Source organism: Mycteria americana, chromosome 24 (genome assembly GCF_035582795.1).
Source record: "Mycteria americana isolate JAX WOST 10 ecotype Jacksonville Zoo and Gardens chromosome 24, USCA_MyAme_1.0, whole genome shotgun sequence".
Lineage (NCBI taxonomy): Eukaryota > Metazoa > Chordata > Aves > Ciconiiformes > Ciconiidae > Mycteria > Mycteria americana.
The window spans coordinates 599,203-616,536 of NC_134388.1; the positions used below are offsets into that span (position 1 = coordinate 599,203).

At 50.8% G+C, this 17,334-nt stretch overlaps 2 protein-coding genes across 2 annotated transcripts; both read left to right on the forward strand.

Moving 5' to 3' along the window:
* Positions 1 to 5,353: 5,353 nt before the first annotated feature.
* Positions 5,354 to 9,397, forward strand: NDUFA11 (NADH:ubiquinone oxidoreductase subunit A11). The gene is made up of 4 exons (XM_075524531.1): positions 5,354 to 5,489; positions 5,676 to 5,768; positions 8,188 to 8,310; positions 9,204 to 9,397. The coding sequence occupies exons 1-4, from the start codon at positions 5,408 to 5,410 to the stop codon at positions 9,314 to 9,316; spliced, it is 411 nt and encodes a 136-aa protein (XP_075380646.1). The 5' UTR covers positions 5,354 to 5,407; the 3' UTR covers positions 9,317 to 9,397.
* A 2,610-nt stretch (positions 9,398 to 12,007) lies between these two features.
* On the forward strand, positions 12,008 to 15,366 carry KLHL33 (kelch like family member 33). The gene is made up of 4 exons (XM_075524216.1): positions 12,008 to 12,530; positions 12,700 to 13,633; positions 14,058 to 14,228; positions 14,790 to 15,366. The coding sequence occupies exons 1-4, from the start codon at positions 12,008 to 12,010 to the stop codon at positions 15,364 to 15,366; spliced, it is 2,205 nt and encodes a 734-aa protein (XP_075380331.1).
* The last annotated feature ends 1,968 nt before the right edge of the window (positions 15,367 to 17,334 follow it).

Here is a 17,334-nt window from a genome sequence, read left to right on the forward strand (position 1 = left end):
TTTTCCTGTGTGTAATTCTGAAGTACTCCTACTGTAACTATAACTCACTTTTTGCTTTGGATGTTTTCTAATCATTTGGGCCTTTTGTGTGAAAGTTGAGGTTTATTTTGTTATTAAAACATATGGTATATTCTTGTCCAGCAAAGTTGGAATTTGGTAGTCACTAGAACAGTGACCAGGTCACTTTCACCATAAATTCCCCGAACTGTTCTATTTCCTTTATAAATAGTTTACTAATAGATAATTTCTCACTTGCTTGCTCTTTCTCCTGTAGGTTAAGGAGATCTAAAATGCACCATTTAAAAGAAAATTAAAGGGGAAGAAGCATTTAATGTAGCATGAATTGAAATTGAAAACCCAGGTTGTAGCACAAAAGCAACTTTGAAATTATTCAAATAGCAAAACAGTCCTTATTGCCTCTATTTTAATGAAACACACTTTTCACTGGGAGTCAAGAACATGTTTTTACCTGTTGTCTGTTGTTAACCATTGTTGGAGATGTAAGGTGTTGGGGCAGGGGCTTTGCTTTTCCTGATAGCCTGTTGAAGGAACATCTTGGATTACTTTTCCAGGGCGTGAAAAAGGCTAACGATGAGCTGTGCCACTGCATTTGTGATTTCTCTGGATTGTCTGCTCATGCCTTTTTGCATTTTGTTTTTTTTTTTCTCCTTGGTTAAAAAAACCCCCATAACTATGCACAAACCTATTGATGCACCCCTTCTCATGCAGCTCACTAACAGAAGCGTAGCATGTTTCTTACTACCCACCCACAAAATTGTTTCTGCATCACAAGGTCTGGGGAACTTCTGTATTTTCAAATAAGTGATCTGCATTTTGGATCTTTTTACATTGAGATACTCAGATTTAAACTACTCTTTTCAAACAACCTTGCAGCATAAAGCTGCTTGTTGTCAACATAAAGAAAATTAATAAGGTGTCTTGGTCAGCAGGGCCTACTTGTGGAGAAATGGGTGTTACTTTCTGGTCCCAAACTCCACAGGGTCTGTATAGAGTCTCACTTTCAGGTGCTTTACCTAAAATGAATTTGATGGTGCATGCAGATTGAGAAACATGGAATAAGTATTCTTGCTTTGGGGTTTAGTGGTGGTACACAATCACCTACAGCACTGTAAAAAAAAAAATCTGGCAACTATTTACTGATACAGATTTTATTTCAGCTGGAAGCTTTGCATATATGTTTATAGTGAAGAGGAAAATACTAGTGTGAACCACTACCAGAATTGGCCATAGATTGAGTTCAGGCCCTGCCCAGCAAGATGTAGATGCACTCTCTGCTTTAAGCCTTAGTAAACTAGTGACAGTTAAAACCAGATAATGCCCATGTGTTTTGAAAGATTTATGTAAGACTGTCATCAAAATGTATACGGGAACTGCCTTAAAGCTTTTATCGGAAAACAAGCAAAGAAAACACCCCAAGCCCTGTGTTGTATTTCCTGTGCTGGGCAATGGCTGTTAGAAGGGGAGGTTGATGATAACCAGGTTTGCCTTCTCCCAACAATCTTCCCCTTGCACCACCCTCCTGCTGCATCTTTGCTCTTAGGTCTGTTGTTAACATATGGATGTTGCTAGCAATTACTGTATATCTTGTTCTGGGCTGCTGACTGATGTGGGCACAGCCTTTCAAATTGCCCAGGAATAAAAAAGATACTGAAGTGTAATAAAGTTGAGCACATCTGATGAGGACAATGTTGCAAGAATGGTGGTGTTACTAAAACCAGAAGTAAATCTCTTATCCATAAAATTAAAAATAAGATTACACCCACAGAAAATACAAACATTAAGGTAAGAAAATGTGTAGTTACAACAGCTTTCTGTATCCAGTTCCCAGTGCATGATGCTCTACTTCAGAGAAGACAGGGCAGGGAAAGATCTAAATAAACTAGTCCTCAGCAGTCCTCCACTGAAACCAGGCTGGGCTGATGTCCAAACTGTTAGAAGCCTGCAGGAATAAAAAACCTCCAACTCTGTAATGACTCTCCCCCCATTCCCAGTCACTGAGGTATCAATTCCATTGCTTAGGTATTGTTGCCATTAAATGACTAATCCTAATCCGCCCCACTCTGCAGTTTGACTGGCCTCTTGTTCTCCCAGTGAGTGTAGAAAATGGTTTATTTCCTTTCTAGAAACATGTTACATATTTGAAAATTTACCATGTTTCCCTGTAATCTTCTCTAGTTTTAGGAATTCCAATTATGATAATTGCCATAATTTGTCATGCAAGATTTCATTAAACTGACTTTTCACTGTGTGCTTTTCTCCCCTTGTTCTTTGGTCTTTCTGTGCACTGACTTGCCTAAACTGAACTCTAGAGTCCGTTATGCAGGTGGTAGATAAATTTAAACAATGTTATAAAGGTATTTTAATTTTCCAGGGTAACTTTAGTTCCCCCCCATGAAGATTAGCACAGAGCAACAGTGGTGCTAAGAGAGAATTGCTAAACTAGACTCTTTAAGTCAATCTTAATTCCTGTCTCCTAGGTTATGGTACAGGTATCTTGCAAAGAAATGCTCAAAGATAACTTCTGTAAATAAAAGTCTCTCACTTAAAGATAGTGTTTAGAGTTCTCTTTCGGCTGCCTCCTTTCAAGGGCTTAAAGATAGGAAAGCTGAATTGACTCATCAAGAACAGTGGTAGTTCTGTTGCTGGAGGTGGCAGTGAATGCCTTTTCTAAGGATATCTGTGAATTGAACATGAGGTGTATTTTAAATGAGCTATCCCTAGTCGAATTCTGGTAGCTTGCCTTCAGCTCCTAATGAAACCTAGGAAGAGCGAAGTAGTAATGTTGTATTTGATGTCATCCTGCTGGTAGCAGTTACCTGGGCAGTCCGTGCAAAGCCTCGGTCTGTACTAATTGTACACGTGGGAAATGCTTTTTATATTGACCACTGGAAAGTAACTCACTAATTGTAGTTGATTTTGCAGACAAGATAAAATTCCTGTTCTGGAGAGTTCAGAGTGTGAGTTTGGGTGCAGATAGGAGGTCTGTTGAATAAGGCCATACAAAAAGCTCCCAAAAGAGGGGAGGATGGGGAAATGTTTTGAATGTGACTTGCTGATGCATGGTTCTGTCCTCATTTCTAAAAAAAGTTTCAGAGGTAGAAGGAAACAAAGTTATTTGCAGCTTCTAGTATGATGGTAAGTCACTCCCCCCATTTAACAGTTAAGGGAACTAATACTTTCTGTATTAGCTAACTGGTTTGTAGCCATAGTCTGTAGTTAATCATAAAATATTTGGAGTCAAGTTCACAGAAGTTAGATGTTTTAAGAGTAATGTTACTTACCTGGATTGATTTATATGTTGCTTTCCATGGAACTTGCCTGTTTATAGTAAGATAACTTACTGTTAAGATGTAACTTAAGTTCTCTAATGAGCAGTGATTGCCTAGGAGCTGTCTTAGAGCATTCAGAAGCCTGAGGACAGGCTTCTAAAAAAGAAACCATAGCAGCAGTGCGTCAATCCCTAAGGTTAACTGTGGTCTATAGGTAAGGCAAGTTAAGAGCTGCACAAAACCAGGTGCCATATCTTGCAGCTACAGGCTTTGTCCCTGCTGCAGACAAGGAGAGAAGTTGGGAAGAGTATGGGTTCCACCTCACTTGTCTGTGGAAGGAGCGGTATGAATCCTCTGCTTGCACTATACACTCAGGACAGAATAGCTTTTAACAGCTGCTTAAAGCCTAGAATGCTCTTTGTTACTTAATGGCGTTGAGTCTTGCCTTATGCAAGCCTTAGTGACTTCCATGTGTTTATATGGGGGAAGGAGCACTTGCACTGTGTGCCACCACGCAGCCATGCGGTTTCTAGTCCTGCTGTCCGTAACAGTCACGCAGCCCTGCGTTAGATGTGCTTAGAAAGGACTTGGCAGGAGGAGTAAAGCTGCCCTATAAACCACCTCCTTTAATAAACTGCCAGCGAATACTTGATTGTTGCATTCGGTGTTGCGTTTGTAAGAACAGCCCCGCTTTTGGGGCGCAGAGGAAGCGGCACAGCGGCCCTGCTGCTACTGCTGGCTACAAGGGACAGTGTGAGACTGGACTGAGACTCCGTCTGTCATTAATGCACCCCCTACCAACCCGTCCTAGAACAGACACTTGAGACAGCTCTGGAATGACTTCTCCGCCCTGCCCTGCCTACCAGCCACCCCAGCAAACCTCTGGTATGCTCCAGCCAGGTGCCAAGCCACAGCTCCCCACAGCACTCCAGTCCCTGCCTGTGCCCCCTTCTCCTCTCCCTGCTGCTGAGGCTGGGACAGCTCAGACCATGCTGCTGTCCGGTAGCCAGCAGCGCTGTGCTAAGTGCTGGTAACAAACAGCTATTTCTTGTAGCACCTCCAGCTGCTTTGAGCTCCTGTCCCAGAAAAGGGGTGCTGTGGGGGACTCCAGCATAACTGGGAAATGCACAAGTAAAGTATCTAATAAGCTTTTCACATAAAGGGGAAAGAGAAGTAGACAGGTGGGAGACAGCTTAAGCCAAGCGTCAACTGAGTTATGGACTTCTTCCCTTCAGCTGTTGGAGTTACTTTGATGGTGGGGAAAACAGAACTGGAAGAGCTTGGCTTGAAGGGATACCACTGGGAAAGCATGGTAGTGGTTGTTGAATGTTATTAGCAAACTGAGAACAAATGGAAAAAGAAATACATACAGTATAGCCTACAATACAGCGTGGCCTAAGTGTATGAAAACATCTTTATTATTTCAGAAGGAAAAACTGGAGATACAAGTATAACAGTATACAGAGACAGCCAGAGAATTAGAATACAGTCCTTGAAAATTTATAAAAAACAATCCAAGTACTATTTAGTTATAACTGTAGCCCCTACACAACAAAAAACCACCCCACCCTCGCACATAAAAAAAACCCAAACCACAACAGCACAGCCAACATTGAAAAATTAAAGGATCAGAGCTACCAGAAGTGTATGTTTTAGCTTTAGAGACAGAGCTGCACCATCTGAAAGCAACTTAAGAGCCACGGATTGGGTGTGAGCTGAAAGCATGAAACGCAATTACTTTTCTGAAGGATCTCCAAGGGCACGCTCAAGCACCGGCCAGCTGGCGGCAGGACGCCGGACCCGCCAGCGAGAACCACGGCAGAGACAGCGGGAAATGCCGGAATGAGGTTCCTGGCCCGGGGATCGCGCCGTGCTGAGGTAACCACGGTGTTTTCAGCACCAGCTCAGCTCAGGAGAATTGCGCTCATTCAGCGTGTTCCAGGGGCCTGTTCACCGCCGGAGGAGGCCCCGCCTCAGGCAGACCCGGGCCCCGGCAGGCCCCGGCCCGCCGCCATGGCGAGGAGGGCGGCGCGGCGCTGACATGGCGGCCGGGGCGGGGCGGCGCCCGTCCTCTCGCGAGAGCGCGGCGGTGCTCGCGCCCGTGCCCTTGCGGCGCCATGGCGGGCTACTGGGACGGGCCCGAGGGCCAGGAGTGCCCGCGCCGCACCTGGCTCGCCACTCGCGTCGGCGCCGCCGCGGGTGAGGATCGGGGGGTTCGCGGTCGGCGGTCCGGGGGGGGCGGGAGGGCGGCGGCGAAGCGGGGTCCGGGCGGTTACGAGGCGGTACCGAGGGGAGCCCGCGACGGCGGCTCGGCCGGGGCTTGGCGACGGGAGCTCCGGCGCCGACGGCCGGGGCTGCGCTGGCTGACGCCGTCCTGTGTTGCAGGCTTGGTCGGGACGGCCTACCGCATTGTACTGCTGCAGCCCAGCTCGGCCCTGGCCGCCTTGCAGATGGCAGCCGCGGACAGCGTCACCATGGGTAAGGGCCCGGGGCCTCCCTCCCTCCCTCCGGCCGGCGGTGGCGGTGCCCCGCGGGTGGGCGCTGCCGGGTCGGTCGGTCCCCAGGGCCGCCCTGCTCTGCCACGGCACGGGCAGCCGCCGGTGCGGCGTCCTGGTTCAGCCTCCACCTTTACCTTGGATTCCGTGCTCGGTGCTGGTTGGTTTTCCTCCTCCGCAGGCCTCAAAGGCAGGGAGTTATTTTAAGGATGGAAGGCAAGAGCCAGAATGCTAATGTGACTTGAAAGAAGTGCGAGGCTTTACAGTTGGTATTTCCTTTTGCCATATTTCCTCTAACACGCTGCTTACTTATATGTCAAATCGGAACAGAATAGTTACTCACACGTGGATAATATTTTCTGCTGGATAATGTAATACCACTAATCATATGGTGATGGCAAAAGAAACTCCTGGATTAGTGTTTGAGACAGAAGAACAGCCGTGTCAGCTCAGGCTGAAGATGCATCTGAGGCAGTCTCTGCCTCCCGTGTTCTTCATTTAAAGCTATGCTCTTTAAATAAAGTTTAGGTAATGCATTTTTTGCTATCTAGAGTAAAAGGTACGTATTTTCAGTATTTGCAAAACAGCTGGTTTCTGGGCAAAAGTATAAGCAAACTTGCTCCTTTATTTCATATATTTAGGCACTGCACTTAATAAGTTACACTCGCTGAAGAGCAAACACAATGTTTTTGATGGCAAAAGGAAAATAAATGTGGGGTTTTTCCCATCATGCTGTATAGCCAAGAAGAAACCACTTAGTTGTCTTGAATTGTCTGTGTTTTGCAGGAGAAAGTGGTCCCTGAAGAGGTAAGCAGGGAGCTGAGGGGGCTGTTCCAGATGCAGGTGCAGATCTGCAAGGCTGAAGCTCCCCCAGCCCCTTGGCGAGTTCCAAGACAGTTTTCTTCTCACCAAACTCATTTTGTTTTTCAGTCTAATCTAATGGTTTATATCACCTCTGTCTTTCCCTGTGCACTAGTGCTCTGAACTGGAAGCTGGTTCACAAGCAGTCCAGATCTGATTTTTGAGTTGTTCAACTCTAAAAGAGGACCTGGAATCTCCTGTAATGAGTTGAGCCATAAAAAGTCGTTATAATGGACTAATGTAACCAATTATGACTTTGATAAATCCTGTAATCCTAAACGAGCATATTGAATCCTCTCACCAGTTCTCACACCTGAGGAAAGGCTTATCCTGTCCACTGTTAAGGGGCCAGAACTTGTGTTCTGAAGCAGTGTGTTTCACCTGCAGACTCCTTGGTCCAAAGCAGAGAAGCTGAAATACCGTCCTTGGCCTGTGGGTTTGATTTCTTCAGTGCTCTTTTCAGTTGATTATAGGATCAGCATAATTGCATTTTTTGCTGAAAAACTGCAGAGGTTTGTAACATGAGCTTGTGGTTTACTAGTTTACCATAGAGATTGAAAATTGTTATCCTGGATATTTTTGTTGTTCCCAAGAAAGATGAACTGAAATCTGCAGATGGTGCCTGGTAGCCAGTTCCACATTTCATGATCAAAGAACCTGTATTACAAACCAGGAAAACCTTTTAGTGTATTTGCTTGACACAGCTATTTGCCAGACTTTTCAGAGATAGAGATTTTGGGTCTGGTGGGATGAGGTATGTAATTCAGTGGACAAGACAATGCTACTTTGTAATTTCTTAATTCAATATATTAAATCAATTTACAAAATCAAAATCAGTTTACAAAAAGAATACTTTACAAACTCAATCCATTTTTCTACTTTCCAAAAATCATTGCAAGCCCTAGGCAGGCAGAGGAGTAAAGTGCCGGGACAAACTGACCTTAAGGAGAGTAGAGCCATCTGAGCTTCTCTACCTGAATCCCTGTGAGGCTGGATTCACAGGGACTTGTGGGCTGAGTTTCAGCACAGAGCCCAAACAGAGCTCTGCTATGCCCTACACCCCAGGGGAATGTGCTGCAGAGAAACCTGCTTCTCTCTTCTCTTACCCCCTGGCTGTTTGGGGGCTGCCCCCTTGCCTTATCTGGAGGGGCTCTTACTAAGTCTGAGCTAAGAAGCAAGCTGGATGTGGTGGCGTTTGTCCGTAGCCATTCAAACGCACCTGCCTTGTGTGCTGGCACACAGCAGGGTTCCTGGGGGTCCAGCTAGCGGCTGAGCTGGACCTGCACGGCACAGAGGTGGCTGCACGGCTGGAACGGAGGAGGTACCGGAAGGAACTGGATGGGACTTGTGTAACACTGAGTCTACCACAGTGGCTAGGATATGATGCCCCTGGGTAATTAGAAGCAGATCTTGCTTCATTTTCCTCTTTTCTCCCAGAGGAACCATTGTACAGCACCGTGCGTCTCAAAAATGTGCTTTGTACATATGTAATTCTCAGTTCCTTGAGGGGTTTGTTTTGGTTTTTTACCTCTTCTTTACAGCTACACTAGGAGCTGTGTTTGGCCTAACTACCTGCCTCAGTGCCCAAATCCGAGAGGAACCAGAGGATCCCTTGAACTATTTCATAGGAGGCTGTGCGACAGGAGCTGTCTTAGGTGCAAGAGGTAAATGTGGATAATGCCTGTAATGAAATGAGCCCTCTCTGTTTTTAGAAACCTTTCTGTTAGGGAGAAATGTAAAATAATCTTGATGTCAGGCTTATTTGGTAGAGATTCATCTCAGCACATGAATTCCATTTCATGCCAGTTTCATTGATGCTCCATTTACAGGTCTGCTAAAATAAATACTGCTCCAGAAGGAGACCAGAGATAGAGCTGACCCAGTACTGCCAATTATAACCACCACTTATAACTTGGAATTGCAGCATATGAAAAATGTAGTTGTGGAAATTCATGTTTTCTTGGCAACAAATGTGATTTATTTTACACGGAAAATATAATCTAACATCTGCCTTGTGAATTCTTTATGCACTCTGAGGGACAAGGTGTATCTTGCTGTTATTGCTCCTATGGCATCTTGTCAGGCTAGATTAGCTCCTGCAGATATTTATACAGCTCTCTTTTCTCTAGGCATTTTCAGACTCAGTGTTAAAGATGTGAGGGATTTATTTAAGTTGTGGTGAAATAGAATTTATCTTTACTTTTCCTAGTTGCTGAGCTGATGAGAGTTCGAAGCAGTGATTGTTATTTTTGTCACTGAAATAAGCAATTTTTCAGTTTTAAGTCTTTTTTGCTTATTTAAAAAATAAGAAAAAAGATCGCCTATGTAAGGAGATGGGGTAGTGGATTACAGAAATCGGTATTTCAAACTGCAAGCTAAAAGCATGAGAAAACTTAATTTAAAAAAAGATCACTTTTCTGATTTCTCCTGGCAAACAATGTTACTGATGGTCAGGGGACTGCGAGTAGCTCATGGAAAAATTGCAGAGTCTTTTGAGATCTACTGTATAGTTCTTGTGCCCTAACAGATCTTTTATGGTTTGATTTGTTTTTTCCAGCTCACAGTTACATGACTGGTACCACTGCATGTTTGGGGTTTGGAATTACCGCTGCTCTAATGAAGATAGGTAACAAGGAGGGCTGGAGGCTGACAGGACCTCCCAAGCTGTAAATGTAGCCTTTCCCCCCTGCAAGCTGTCTTCTGAATGCTGTATGTAATAAGACGTTGTGTAATAAAGATACTATCTAATCAGCAGTTGTCACAAAATTTTGATGTTGTCCGGCTGTTTACAGTGTTGGGGCTGAGATGCAAAGGTGGAGCCGTTGGAGAGGAAGCTTCGATCTGCTGCTCCTTGCTGAGATTTCTTTTTCATGCACTAGTGACTTTGCCTCCGTGTCTCTGTGTTGCGCACACAAGCTTGAGGGGTACAATTACCATTTTCAGCCTGGTCTTTTAGGAGTTGTTCTTGTAATTTCGAGTGGGTCCTGCAGGATTTTTTGGCAAGGATTGGGATTGCACAGCACCAAGACTATCAGGAAGGGTTTGGAGTCAAAACTTCTGAAGAGGCACTTGGCTCTAGGTTGAGGATTAGGAATTTGGGGTGGCGGCAGGAGGTATAGATTGCCCACAAGGTGTTTGGGAGCCTGGGCACTTTCTCTGATAAGCATTTAAGGAAGTCTAGAGCCCACACAGAGTTAGAACTGGGAATAGCTGAAGTTGGAAGGGACCCCTGGAGGTCTTCCTGCTCAAAGCTGGAGCAGGTTGCTCAGGGCTGTGTCCAGTTGAATTTTCTGTGTGCAGACAAGCATGTCCAGCAAAGCCACCAAGAAAGTGTAGAGGGTTGAGTCACAGGATGCATGAGGAGGGGCAAGGAGAACTGCATCATTCAGCCTGAGAAAAGAAGGTCAAGGGCTGATGTAATACCATTTTTTTCACAACTTAATACTTACAGAAAAGGCAGGCTCAGGTGCTCAGCAGAAGATGAGAAATAACAAGCACAAGTTGCAGAAAGGGAAATTCTAACTAGATAGAAGGAAGAAACTCACAGTTGGAGTAGATAAGTGCTGGAAAATGGACTTGGAAAGGCTGAAATCATCATCTTTGGGGACACACAATTCAACCAGACACATAGGAATATGAGGGCACAGGGACAGGGAACATGGGCACCAGGGGAAGCAGGGTTGTGGGGTAGGGGAACACAGGGAGGTGTGAAGGGAGGGGACAGGAGATAGGGGAACCAGAGACAAGGAGACAGGAGATAGGGGAACCAGAGACAAGGAGACTGGGGGACCCAAGGACAGCAGAGGAGGGGACAGAGCAACATGGGGGGGGACACACGGTCACAGCCATGGCAGGCTGTGCTGCTCCCTGGTATATGTTCTCTCTGGGCAGGTGGGGTCCCAGGGGGGTGCAGAATGGTCCTGGGGGTGCTTAGGGCTGGGCCAAGGGGCCGGTGTCTCCATGTGCTTCCTGGCACCGGGGCTGGGGGATCCCCAGCTTTTCAGTGTGGGGGTCAGTGGGGCTGGGCTCCAGTTCAGGAGCACAATGGGTGGGGAGGGGTGTCACCCCCCATGGGGCTGGGAGAGCAGGGGGGGTTTGTTTCTCTCCCACCCAAGGACTTTCGAGCGGGGCCCTGCTTTACCCTGGGCTCTGGAGGTGAGCAAGGTTCGGCGGGGTCTGATGGGCCAGAGACCCCCAACAGGACCTGCCCAGGGTAACCTGGGGTTTGCAGCCCTGCCTGCACCTTCCCGCTGCTTGAGAGAGGAAAAAACTCCTGGCAGCTTCCACCCACCCCACTGCCTGTCCTCAGGGAACCCAGGTGTCCCTGTTGCCCTGTCCCAAGGCTCCAGGGCCTCGGACCTCCCTCTGCCTGAGCCTCTCCCAGCTCCCGGCCACGGCCACGTGTCCTGTCTGGGCTATAATTACCCGGGCGCATTCCTGGGGGGTCACAGGAGCTTCCCGGAGCAGTGGCAGGCGGTAAGTGGGAACGAGTGCGTGGCACAGCGCGGCATGCCACGCGGCAATGCAGGACACAGCATGCAGCACACACCACGCCAGGCTGCAAAGCGCGTGGCCCGAGCGAGGACACGGCACACCGTGCAAAGACAGCGAGCAACACGTGAGGCACCACTCGTGACGGGGCGGGAGGGTGACAGCATGCAGCGCACCGTGGTGTGGCACAGTGTGCCACGCGAGGACCAGCACACCCCGACAGTAAGCAGTACAAGAGCGTGCATGACGTGCAACATCACACACAACTCGCAGTGCAATGCAGCGCAACACACGACAGGCAGCACAACACGCGACAGGCAGCGTGCAGCAGTCGCTGCCGCATGCCAAACCGGTAGACAGGCAGCTTCACTGGGGAGCTGTTCTGGGGACCAGTGGCTTTGCAGCTGTTGGAGCACCAGTAGTTTCAACTATGGGGCAATGGTTGGGGAAGGGCTTGGTAGCTTCTGCTATAGGGCGGGAGGTTTGATGGGGGACAGTGGACAGAGCTATGGGGCTGTGGCTTTCAGTTGGGGCAGCAGTGTTGGCTGTGGGTCAGTAGCTTCATCCTGAGGTTGTCCTGAGGGGGACATCAGCCTCAGCTATGGGGCAGTGACATGGCCTGTTGGTCTCATCTATTGGGCTGCAGTTTTGCCAAGGGGCATTAAATTCCGCTGTGGGGCAGTAACAGTTCCTGGTGGCCTCAGCTGTGGGGTAGAGGCTTTGGCAATGGATCCAGTGGCTTTCACTATGGGGCAGTGCCAGTGGCAGGACCCCACGTCCCCAGTCAGGACTCCTGCCATGGGCCAGAGGCTCTGGCTATGAAGATGCCATTCTGACCCCCCCCCCGCTCCATGTGTTCCCACAGGCAAGATGTGGGTTGCAGAGGGGCCGGCCCCAGCCCAGTGGAGCCTGTGGGACGGGGCCCACGCCAGACACTTCCTGACCACAGCCGACCACCTCCGCACCACAGGACAGCTGGTAGACATGGCTGTGGGCCCAGAGGGTGACATGGCCCATGCTGTGGTCCTGGCCTCCATCAGCTCCTTCTTCCTCCACTTCCTGGAGGGCAGAACCAGGGAGCTGCGCCAGGGCCCCCCACCCCGTGTCCCTCTGCCACCCGGGGCCACGCTATGGGGCTGGCGAGCTGTGCTGGCCTTTGCCTATGGGGGAACTGTGCCTCATGGCCGAGAGAAGGAGGTAGAGGAGGCCGCCCGGGCCCTGGGGGCCCCCCGAGTGGTGGCCGCCTGTGCCCCGCGGCTGGAGAGTGACCCCCAGGAGGGGGGTCCCAAGCCCCTGGAGGAGCAGTGGGAGACACTAAGAGCCATGGAGCAACTCCACGCCAGTGGCCTGGGCTGCGACCTCCAGCTCCAGGCAGGGGACGAAGTCATCCCAGGTGAGCCAGGGGTGTGGGGGGGTCCCTCTGGAAGGTCTGGGGAGGGGGGCAAGGCACGCTGGGACAGCCGGGGTCCCCTGGCAGGTGTGCCAGGGGCTGAGGCTCCAGGCAGGGATGAGGAGGTAGAGGTGCCTGCGCTGCCCCCACCGTTCTTCCTCCTTCCCCCTAGTTCAGCGCCTGGCCCTGAGCTGCTCCTGTGACTTCTTCCGGGCCCTCTTCACTTGCCCCATGAGGGAGGCCACCCACGATCCTGCCGCCCCGCTGGCCACAGGGCTGTCCCCAGCCGAGCTGCGCCTCCTCCTCTCCTTCGCCTACACAGGGGCTGTGGCAGGGCCGTGGCCTGCGGTCCTGGAGGCAGCCGAGACCTCCCTGCGCTACCAGGCCTGGGGGCTCCTCACCCTCTGCCTGGATGTTTTCACCCATGGCCTGACCCCAGAAACTGGCCTGGACGTGCTGGCCTTTGCTGTGGCTTATGGGCTGGCCCAGGTGGGCCGCATAGCAGAGGACTACATCTTGGCTACCTTCCCCAGTGTGGTGGCCACACCAGCCTTCCTGGATCTTCCTGCACATCTTCTCATCCGCCTCCTCCGCTCTGATGGTCTCAATGTCCTCCATGAACTGGAGGCTTTGGAAGCAGCATCCCGGTGGCTTATGGCCAATGGAGATGGCCAAGAGGATCTAGCCAAGGAAGTCCTGTCATCTGTTCGCTTTGCCCTCATGTCCGGCCAGGAGCTGAAGAAGGTCCCGTCAGTGACTGCAGGGGTAGCTAACCCAAAGGTACTCCACGAGCTTGTGGTAGCAAGTTTGGCCCCCATGGCCCAGCTGCCATGCCGGGTGCGTTCCTTGCAAGAGGTGCTGGTGGTTTGTGGTGGAGATAAACTGACGGCCAACCTGGCTGCCCGGAAGCCTAGCAGACACCTCTGGTTTGCCCATCGCTACCTCAGTGCTGTGGGGCTGGTGAAGCAGGTGGAGTGGCGGGCACTGGGGCACTTTCCTGATGGCCCACGCTTCCGTCATGCTGTAGCTGTGGTGGGCAACATCCTCTACATCCTGGGTGGAAAGCGCTACTACGGGGTCCGTGACACCCTGGCCAGCGTCTACAGGTGAGGGCTACAGAGGACCTACAGGTGCTATGTGGCATCAGGACATTGTGGGATCAGAGGATGTGTTGGTGGAGCTAGAGCTGCTCTGTGGACCCAAGACATTGTGGCGTTGCAGTTGGTCAAGTGGCTCCAAGGCATTCTGGGATTGGTTGGGTGTAAGACTGGGAGGTGCCCTTCCAGTCTGGGATGTTACAGGCTTTTTTGGGGTAGGACAGCGAAGAGCCTATCTGGAGATGCCTCAGGGCATTATGGGTTTGGTATTGCCCAGAAGGAGGGGATATTCCCATGCAAGGGGACCATGTGGCCCCAAGGCATTATGGGATTAGCTGGTTGTAGGTGGCTTGTTGCCCTCAGCGGTGCCAACATCACCTCACGGCATTGCAGGTAACAGACAGTGTCTTTCCCCTTTACCTCTCAAACCCAGGTATCAGCCTATGGACGATTCTTGGGAGCGCCTGGCCAGCATGACCTGTGGGCGGAGCTACTTTGCTGCTGTGGCACTTGGGGATTTCATCTATGCGCTGGGGGGCAGCTCGGGGGAGCTCTACTGCACAGACACTGTGGAGTGCTATGACCTGGCCAACAACACCTGGAGGTGAGACCGCTCCACATGGACACCTGCTTTCCTCTGCCCTAGCAGCCCCTTGCATTGGCTAGTGGTGGCCCACTGAGCCTCCAATGGAAAATGGGCCTACAGTGGCCTTTGGGACAGGTCTGCTGGGTGCTGAGCAACCGTGTCCCTTGGAGGTCATTGGGTGTTAGTCAGTGATGCTTCTTGGGTGGTGAATGAGTTTTTGGCCAATAGTATTCACTCAGGGTCTGTTGGCCATCTGCCAAAGAGGCGAATCATTTAAACATCTTCCAGGTATGTTCATTGGGTGCTCTGTTGGGTGTTGGCCAATATTGTCCATTAGGGAGTCCGCTGTGGGTTGACCAGTGGTGTCTTCTGGGGTCTACAAAGTGTTGAACAGTGATGGCCCTTGGGCATCCATTATTAGCTGATGCTGCCCACTGGGGCTCATTGGGTGTTGGCCAGCATTGACAGTTGAGCAGTTAATGGAGCCATGGCTCACTGGGGAACTCCTGGGCAGGCAGTCACCATGGGGCAGCCCTGCTTAATCTGGCCTTCACCCTCCCTCTCTCTCTCCTTGTCCAGGAGGTGCCAGCCCCTGCCGATGGCTCTGTGTGGGCACGCAGCATGTGCCCTGGATGGTGCCATCTATGTCTCAGGGGGGTGTGATGAGGCATGCCAATGCCAGGCAGCCATGCTGCGCTACATCCCGGGTGCGCCTGTCACACTCCTGGCCCCCATGAATGGCCAGCGAGCTGGGCACATCATGGAGGAGGCGGGTGGGCAGCTCTATGTGGCTGGGGGGCTGTGCCAGCGGGACGGGCAGACTGGCTACAGGGACCAGCTGGCCTTTGAGGTCTACAGCCCCAAGCTGGACGTCTGGGTCCTCCTCAGCCCCCTGCCCCATGCCCATGTAGTTGGGGGCGCAGCTGTGCTTGGGGGGGAGCTGCTCGTACTGGGAGGGTACAGTCATGAGACCTACCGGGACACCCACTTGATCCACGCGTACCAGCCGGGCACTCGGCGCTGGATCACCCGGGGAACCTTGCCCCATGCCTATACTGACCTCCAGGCTTGTGTCCTCACTGTACCCCCTGCTTTGCGTGGCCCCAACTGCCTTGAGGACCCCTCAAGGTCACCTGACACCCCCAATAATACTTAGGGGGGGGCTTAAAAGCTCTGCACCCCATACTGGGATGCCCAGGTAGCATCCGTGGGCACCTTCATGGGACAAAATCCCCCCCCGGATCCCTTTCCTACAATGGATCCTGTGGTTTCCATCAACCCCCACCCCCAGGGTACATGCCCTAGACTGTGGGGACCCCACAGGACACAAAGACTCCCCACACTGCAACCCTGTGCCTCCAGGAATACTCACTCCCCTGCCCTGATCCCTTCACTGGGAGCTGGGGATCCCTCAATTTCCCCCCACACTTGGGTTGAATAAAAGTGCCTCCTGAACTGCCCATCTGGGTCTTGTTGTTTCTGCTGGGGAGCCCCGACATCCAGGTGCTTCTTGCAAGGAACAGAAGAGCAGGAGACCAATAGCCTGAGTGTCCTGGATGGGTGGTGGTGGGCACCAGGGTTGCCTGGATTCCTGGGTCCCCTGGGGAGCGGTGGATGGAGGGCACTGGGCCTCTGGGTGCCTGTGTTCACTGGGCATGGGGTGCGTGTGTCTCAGGATTGAGAGGCATCTCGGGGTGCATGGGGGATCCTGAGGGAATAGGAGAGTCCTGGGGGTGCCAGGGTTTTGGGGTAGACGGCAGGGTAGATGGGGGCATTGGGGGGGTCCTGGGGGCTTTGGGGTTCCTAGGTGGTTCTGGGAGGTCTTGGCTTCCTGGAGTGACCTGGAGTGCTTGTGGAGAGGTGGAGAATCCTAGGGAGGACTTGCAAGGAAAGGCAGAGGTAATGGGGATTCTGGGAGATATTGGGGTACCTTTGGGGAGGGAATTGAGGGTTCTGGGATGTGTAGGGGAGGGTTGCAGGTTCTCATGGCTCCCCAAAACAGTATTTTAGATGTGGTCTAATGCGCGCTGAGCAGAGGGGGATAATCACTTCCCTTGGTCTACTGGCTATGCTCCTGTTAAGCCAGCCCAGGCTTCTGTTGCTCTCTCTTTGCAGCCAGGCTGTGGGGCTGGATCTTGTTCACCTTTCCATCGACCAAGATACACAGGGCCTTTTCTGTAGCTCTGCTCCCCAGCCAGTCTGTCACCCACCAGCACTGTTGTGGTCTTCCTTCCAAGGTACAGGACTTTGCATTTGTCCTTGTTGACTTTCATCAGGTTTCTGTCAACCCATTTCTCCAGGGTGAATGGTGCTCCCTGAATGGTAGTCCTGTTGGATCAGATATGAACTGATCCCTCCCAAGCTGGTGTCACCTGCCAACACGATGAAAGCAGACTCGGTCACCTCCTCCATGTCATTGATAAAGATGTTAACAAAAGAGTTTCCAGCACAGGCCCATGTGGTACTCCACATGTTACCAGCATCCAAGTGGAGTATGATCCATTAACCACTAGCCACTGGTCGTGACCTTCACACCACTTTTCACCTGTCCAATTCTCCAGCCATTCAGAGCTTGATGGCCTAACGTGGATGCCATGACATTGTGGGAGAAGTGTCAAAGGGAAGTCAAAGCTCCTGGAGAGGTGAGAGCTAATGCATGCTACCCCACCACAGAGCCTAAGCACAAGAATGTGAGAAACAGCACCGTTACAAAACAAGAAAAGGCATCCTTAATCATCAACACTGCTGTATAAGACCAGAAGGGGCTGAAAAATGTCCCAAGATGTAGTAAAAGTATCTGATAAAGGTGGGGAAAAAAAAAACCACATCAATGTAAAGAAGCAATTCAAACTGAAGTAATAGGGCTCTCTGGTCTCCCCAAGGCCACCCATGTGTCCCTTGGATGCTCTGAAGGTATCTGAGATCTCCTGGGCTGTCTCAGTCATCTCTAGATTTGTTCAGAGGGATTCTGGATCAAATTTGGGGTCTCTGGGGCTGTTCCTGTTGTCCCAGGAAAGAGGGAGAGAGTATGGTGGGGTCAGAGGACAGCACCAACACACAGACAAATCCTTGCTTACAAATGCAGAGCTTGCATGTCCACAGACACACTAGCACACATGAGCTT

Excerpts from the sequence above, each read along its gene's own strand:
- NDUFA11 (XM_075524531.1), top strand. The coding sequence starts at position 5,408 with ATGGCGGGCTACTGGGACGGGCCCGAGGGCCAGGAGTGCCCGCGCCGC. Across the intron at positions 5,490-5,675 it reads TCGCGTCGGCGCCGCCGCGG|GCTTGGTCGGGACGGCCTAC; the intron begins GTGAGGATCGGG and ends CCTGTGTTGCAG. Across the intron at positions 5,769-8,187 it reads CGCGGACAGCGTCACCATGG|CTACACTAGGAGCTGTGTTT; the intron begins GTAAGGGCCCGG and ends TCTTCTTTACAG.
- KLHL33 (XM_075524216.1), top strand. The coding sequence starts at position 12,008 with ATGTGGGTTGCAGAGGGGCCGGCCCCAGCCCAGTGGAGCCTGTGGGAC. Across the intron at positions 12,531-12,699 it reads AGGGGACGAAGTCATCCCAG|TTCAGCGCCTGGCCCTGAGC; the intron begins GTGAGCCAGGGG and ends CCTTCCCCCTAG. Across the intron at positions 13,634-14,057 it reads ACCCTGGCCAGCGTCTACAG|GTATCAGCCTATGGACGATT; the intron begins GTGAGGGCTACA and ends TCTCAAACCCAG.